The 7,500-nt window shown below is 31.4% G+C and overlaps 1 protein-coding gene across 1 annotated transcript in view; it reads right to left on the bottom strand.

The window, feature by feature from the left end:
* Positions 1-7,500, bottom strand: part of LOC137653513 (potassium voltage-gated channel protein eag-like) — a 562,168-nt gene that overhangs the window by 18,879 nt on the left and 535,789 nt on the right. Inside the window, exons 17-18 of the mRNA XM_068386969.1 lie at positions 3,773-3,860; positions 3,010-3,185 (exon numbers count right to left, since the gene is read on the bottom strand). Coding sequence (XP_068243070.1) covers positions 3,010-3,185; positions 3,773-3,860 — 264 coding nt within the window. The remainder of the gene's footprint in view (positions 1-3,009; positions 3,186-3,772; positions 3,861-7,500) is intronic.

Below are 7,500 nucleotides of genomic sequence, written 5' to 3'. Positions count from 1 at the left end.
AAACTTATAACAAATGTTTTTTATGTTGAATGAACTGCATAAGTCTCTTTTTATAGATTATATATGAAAGATCTATTTTAATGTTGTTACTGTTCTTAAAATATTTTACTTTAGTTGTTCATTACTTCTCATATAGTTCATTTATTTCCTTATTTCCTTTCCTCACTGGGCTAATTTTTCCCTGTTGGAGCTGTTGGGCTTATAGCATCCTGCTTTTTCCAACTAGGGTTGTAGCTTAGCTAATAATAAAAATAATAATAATAATAACAATAATAATAATAATAATAATAATAATAATAATAATAATAATAGGGTTGTGAGGAAACCTTCGCACAGACACTGATCACTTACAATTCATGTGTCATCTCACCTTGGCTAATGCAGTAGTGATAGTACAGTACTGTACATATGTTGAAGAACTACATATTGTACTACAGTACAGTGAGCGTTGTTGGATAGGAACCTCATTGTTTTGTTGTTATGTATACATAGGTTGGCATGGCAACAACTTAATTATTCCTTTTTATTCCGAATACTCATCCAGGATGGACTCTCAAAGTATTAAAGTGCCCATTAAGGAAAAGAACAACGCTGCTATAGCGGGCGTATAGCTGCAATAGGAGATCCCCCTAAATACACACATTTCCTTTAGTTCCAAGAAGTCACAAGTCCATTGTCATCAGACCCAGTACTGAGGGGGAAACTATAAAATGAAAATCTTCCCTATTCACATCAGCTACTCCGGATCTGTGGGTGTTGAGTCATACCATCCTTATCCACTGTCTATCAAATCCATTGTGCAGTTAAAACCTAGTTAGGAGTTACAAGATGTAAAAAAAAGGTGTGGGTTAACCGAGTACAGTCTTTGTATGGCCTTGAGGTTAGGGTTGGATGGGTCAGGTTGGAAAAAAAAAATCTCACCTACATGTGTGTTTCTTCTGTGATCTATCATATGTTGTGCCATCCAGGGGCATTTATGAACACAATAACTAATATTGGTTTGTATGACAGATGTGATAAATTTCACCATAACTTCTGAGTTCATATACTTGACAAATACATAGTTGAAATGTTAATCTGTAAATAGCTAATCAAGTTTCTAATGTATCTGTTTCAGGATTTATTACAGTACAGTACTGTACTTTGAGGATGCTAATTACAATGAAAATCAACAAACGATTATATTCATAATATTGTAGGATATTGTACAGTACTGAGCTAAAAAATTCTGGTATCTGTACTTAGAATGAGAAGTAATCCTACGCATATGAGAGATTAGCAGATAGAACAATAACAACAATGATAAAAAAAAAATGGAATGGATGTGAATAAGACAAATGTCAAAATACTAAACAATTAAAATATTTAATAAAACAAATGATCTTGAGACACAAAAACTGCACACCAGAACATTAAATAATAAAACAATCACAATAATTCACAAAAAATATTATGGAAAAGCAGAAAGTATCAAGGACAACTCTTAAATCTTGAAGACCTCTAAAACACTATTAAACTCATAAACAAGCACTAAGATATTTACACGAGATGCACAGACTGTACATGAATCAAGCACTTAAATCTATTTACCATTACCCCCATGTTACACAGATACACTAAAGCTTGTGACTTTCCTGATAACTTGCAAATACAGCAATATACTGAACATTCCTGAAAATAAGTTGAAAACTAAACACTTCAACCAGTGCTGCTGACACAGCTACTACCATTGTATCTCTTCTTCTAATGTTAGTTAAAAACTGTAAAATATGCCATTGATACCAGAAATTATACCGATAGAAAAAAATTCACATGAAATAATATAGTCCACCCATTTACAGGAAGAACAATAGGAATTGTTTTGAGTGCTCTGTTATAGTAAATAAAACATAAAACTTTTCAACTCACATTTTTATATAAACAAAATACATACCTGCCTGTCTACTGATTTTTACAAAACTTTAATTTACTTTTTATGAAATCTAAACTACAAGAATATTCAAATGAAACAATCCTTGCACGGTTGAATCAAATCTAAAGCATCATTTATATGATTAACTGATAAGGGACCAGCTAAGAATCTAAAAGTTGAGCAACCTAGTATCAGTTATTACATACAGTATTGTACTATGAAATTATCAGTCAGTCAAATTAAAATAAAAAAAGACAGTTGGAAACCATACAACTTGAGTAACTTTAATAAAAAAAAAATTCCTGTTATGGTTAAAGAAATGTGAAAACAATTATTAATTCTTTCCATTCTTGAAGTACAGAATCTCCTAAATTTGTTTCCAAAGTAACTACAGACTTTATCTAACCTTCTCTATCTCTTTTTATATGATACCTTCATTATTCTACCTCTTTTCCTATTCATACTCTTGACAATGATTAAACCCTTTATATTTCTTTTACCTTCACCACAACACCCTATCTGTTGTTGATGAAGCATTTTCCGGGAGAATTGCTGACGAAAATTTGGATCCTTTGAATAGAGTAGACAATCTACCTGGCCACCTGGGTTCAGTTTTAGATTTATCTTTTGAAGAGAGTAGATAATTTTTTACCTAATAGGTTCAACTAGTATATTTGTCAAGTTGTTTCATACAGTCTTCCAAGGTTATTAAACATTGTTCTGAAACTTCGTTGGTTATCAGTATGAGACGGCGATAAAGGTGTTAACCTACCTTCTCCTGAAATGATAGTACTAGCGCTGCTTTGTCTAATGTTACTATAGGTTCTGATGTCAAAGTAATAGTGTTTGAATAATACTGTATCTAAAATAAAATGCTGTATGTAAAATATCTCAACTATAATCTAATGACAACATAATTAGAGACCTAATATGTGAAAAAAAGATCAGCTTGACATACTGTATATCTTTTAGATACCTTTAACACCTCGTAATGGATGGATGAACCAGACCTAGTTGAAAAACATATGGCAACCTTTTTGTACCCAGCATAAGGAAATATGCAATTGATAATCAAAGATTTATTAAATATAGCTTACCTTTGAAAGACTAGTATTGTGCTTAACCCCGAGTCCTCGTATAACACCATCCTGCATAAGGTTCTTCTTGTTGCATTCATCAGTTGTTGAACCCTCATCTTCAGGACCTCCTCCACCTCCTCCTCCACCTCCTCCCCCACCACCACCACCACCTCCTCCCCCACCCTTTTCACCAGCTTTGAAAAATAAAAATATGAGTTAGGAGTAATAGGGAAGCATGCTTTATGTTTTTATCAATTTTATTCCAGAACTAGTTTAAAAAAAAAAAAAACTTAAAACATAAAATCCAGTAAATAAAATCCTGAAGATATCACCAAGATCTGGTTTTGAACTCCAAAATAATAATTTTAATACATTTGAAAAAATTTTGTGTGTGATTATTTTACCTATTATAAAACCTTTATTTCAGTCAAATACTAAAATGATGTATTGGAAATGCATTACTATAGCTAAATAATGTGCTTGAAGAAAATGTAACTTTCATATAAATTCAAAACATTCTTCTGATTTAAAGCTAAACATGAGCTGTTTCTTATCATCAGCTTTTCCCTTCATGGGGTTAAAAAACAAAATGATTTTTCTACTTGAAAGTTGATAGATATAAATGATCTTCATCAATCTCATTTTAGGCATGATTTTTTCTTTCAGGTGTTCCTCTTTCTCCTTCCATAGCTATTGCTTCTTTGCTTTTATACTTATTTACATACTGTACAAGTTAAAGTAATTTCATACATATAGTACATCTATAATATATAGAACCCACCTTCATTTCTCCCAAATATATTTTTCCACTTTCTAGGGCCGTTAGTTTCGCAGATATTGTTCATACGGGCAGGTGGCATTTTCACAACCTGCAATTGAAGATTTGAAATTTTAATGCATTAATAGAAACTATCAACATAATTGAACAAGTGAAAACACATGGCACAAGATAAAAGGGACTTCACTTGCAAGATAAGTTTCAGAAGAATAGAAGGCCACTGCTCTAAACTGTCACAACCAGCTCAGTAAATTTCCAATAATTCTATGGTTAACTACACTCTCGTCGCAACATATTGTACGTCACACATAATAAGATGTTTTTAGTAAGTTCTTATGAGTCTGAGTAAATATTGATGAACTATATAATAAAGTTAATAATATCAGTGGTGGAAAGTAAAAGATTAAATTATACACAGTATATAAGTCAGGTATACTGTATATATGCACACCATACTTTCAACAATATATGAACACTTATGAGCATGTATAGAATGATGGTGATCTCAGTAATAAATGCATGTGTTGATTGTATAAGACTACTCATAACACAAGTTTATATTGAGAACATTATCCCCACTCTAATTTGGTCTAGAAGGCACAGACCAACTCTAATATCATACGTAGGGTGATACTAACTCCATACTTTTGTCTGTGTCCGTAGAAATTAAGAGCAAAATTGTAATAGAAAAGGATAAAAAAAGTGTTTGTGTCAAGTATAAAGGACAGTAAAGTAAAGCATTTTCATATTGCTCACCTCTTCCTTTGTCTTAGCTGAAGTTGTTTAAACTATTTTCAAAAACTTAAAACACATCAATTCTTTCACAAAAAATTTTTCTTTACTTTTGACCTATAATACCCTATACCTTTCCAAGATTCATCTGATTTTTGTGAAGAAAATGGGGTTAGAGTAAATATTTTCCCCTAAGGGTACCCAGTTATATACTGCATTATAGAGGATTTTCCTAATACTGTACACTAGCAGTCTATGGCAGTTTAAAATCCATGTTTGATTACAAAAATATAGTTTTCCCAGTAAAAATAAATCCAAACTTTTAATTAAAGCAAGATGTATATGATATCCATTTCGTCTCATAAATCTCCAAAGATGAAAACAGACAATATCAAAAAGATTCATAAGAATTTGCCCTTTAAGGATATTCTACCATTTTCAAATAGTATACTTTTCATGTGAGAAGGCTTTGGCAGCCAGAAATAAAGAGCTAAAACCAGATATAGAAAATGTGCAAATAAAGTATACACAAGATATTTCATCACAGATACCCAAGTAAATACCATTATGGTAAGAAAAATAATTAATCAAAGAATCATGGATACCTTAAAAAAACTATACTGTAAAAAGAAACGGAATGTATTTGTAAACTAAAATGATATCAATGATTACTTCCAAATGCAACCTCACACTAATGAGGAGAAGGAACTATCATCATACAAGATTTAAAGCTTCTTCCAACAATCAAAAGGTGAAAAGCTCTTTAGCTTTCCATAATCAAAATGTGAAAACTATCTTTAAACAGGTTCCAAAAGTATCCATACGATTCTCACGAAAAAAAATTGAAAGATGATGTGGTCTATACTAAAATGTGCTGCACTGCAGAAATACTGTAACAGCAATACTTTCACCCCCATTATCAAGGTTATAGTTGCTGATTCTCTCAGATCTTCTAAGTTTAATTTTCAAGATGGGAAAAAAGTAGCCGAGGCTTGCAATAAAATGACATGATTCTTACACAGATACAGTATTCATAAGAATTCAATATAGATAAGAATATGAAACAAATTCATCAGTATAATAACACCTATATGTAGAGAAATGCGGAAGTAAAAATTCAAAAGAAATGTAAGGCAATGTCTAATAGGGAAAACCTTTACAGACAGACTAAAATCTGAAGGCAGGGATAGGAAAGAACTACCAAACTCTAGATAAAGAAAGATTGGATTCAATTATGTAATATGAGGTTAAAAATGCTTAGATAAATATTGTAAATAAATTGCTGAGCTTTCGACCCTTCCACTGGCAATTACACATTTATTTCCCAGTTATTTTCCCTTAAGGTATATATAATGATTAATGCTGTTAAGAAAATCCCTGATTGTACTGTTTCAACCACATTAAGATTTACCCATTTCTAGATGACAGAACCTACATTTTGAGATTCATTTATAATGAGCCCAAATTTTAAAGAAAACATTATGTTTTTAAGATGCCATTTATATTCAGTGTCTCATACTTAAAATGTTCATACAGACATGCTAAACAATATTCAACATCCATCTAATTCATGTAACCATTTTTCTATGCAATGAAGAGGAGAGCACTGAATGCTAACTCCTGCAATATTTTATATACTGTACATACATACATGAAAACTACTGACTTGAATAAATGTAAAACACAGTCATAGACTTTTATAAAAGTAAAGTTTAACAAACATGCATATAGGAAGCTCACACCATATGAGAAGGGACAAAGGCAGGTAAAATGGCTCATTTTTTTTTTTAAAATGTACTTAACCAAAATACTTTTGAAATAACGAGAGCTTCAAATTATAACTCCACCCACATTCAATTAATTTCTGTGGATCATTTACCGTTTAATACTGTATGACACCAGTGGGAAATGGATATACAATAGTCTAGTAGGAAAAATAAATACTTTAGGGTTAGAAAAAACAAAGCTCTACAGTTTTTGCATATGGACACAAAATTCTATGGATGATCCGACAAGTACTGTGTAAGTGCATATAGTGTAACCATGCATGTAATGTTGTATATTTAAGACATGCAACAGATAGAACATTTCCTTGCAGAAAGCATCCATTTACCTGGTAATTTAGCAAATTTTTTGGGCCCTTAATCTTTTCCAAAGACTATTTAAACTGCAGTTCTAGATAATTATCCCAAATTAAATGGAATGACTTACATCATTGACAAAAGCCATTCACCTTTCATAGAAGTCATATGGATACTTTTGAAATGGAAACCACTAAGCACAGTTACCTTGCACTGTCATAATATTCTGCAATGATATTCACAATACTAAGAGAAAAAATTGCAATCCCTTTGGCATACTATATAAACTCATAAGTCAATATTATTCACTTGGAACACTGGCCTTCACAACTTTATTAAGTGGGCGAAAAAAAACAGTATCTTAGATGCCTGGTGTGAAAAAATGCACACATTATGCATTCAGCATTTCTCATTTTCTGAAATACAATATTATAAAGCACATGACTGAAAATAAATAAACTTAACAACAAAACAGTTATTTACCCTGATACACGAACACAAACAAACATCCTGACAGTAACAGAACTTTTTGAGCCTTTCAGGAACAAATGAATAACAACATCAATCGGACTTTCTAATGTGGCATAAAAACATCACTACAAAAAAATGAAGTTCTTCTATGGCCAGCTGGGGATGAAAGATGGTTGGTTATTGAAAAACTGAAAGAGTGAAAGGTAAAGCACTCGAGTATAACACTGATAGAAATTACACATATCCTACCATATATTTGATTTTAACCGATTTTATAATGGACCCTTTAAAGAAAATCATAATACAGTACTGATAAATTATTTGCATAAAATGTACCTTACTTGTAATTCTATTTAATATCTATAAAAATTTGCTAAAAAGCAAAAGAACTGTAATTTAGATATAAAAAAAAAATCATGGTTGTTTCTTTCTTGTCACCATACCAGT

This window comes from Palaemon carinicauda, chromosome 14 (genome assembly GCF_036898095.1).
Source record: "Palaemon carinicauda isolate YSFRI2023 chromosome 14, ASM3689809v2, whole genome shotgun sequence".
NCBI classification, from domain to species: domain Eukaryota; kingdom Metazoa; phylum Arthropoda; class Malacostraca; order Decapoda; family Palaemonidae; genus Palaemon; species Palaemon carinicauda.
This window is presented reverse-complemented; position numbering and strand designations above follow the sequence as displayed.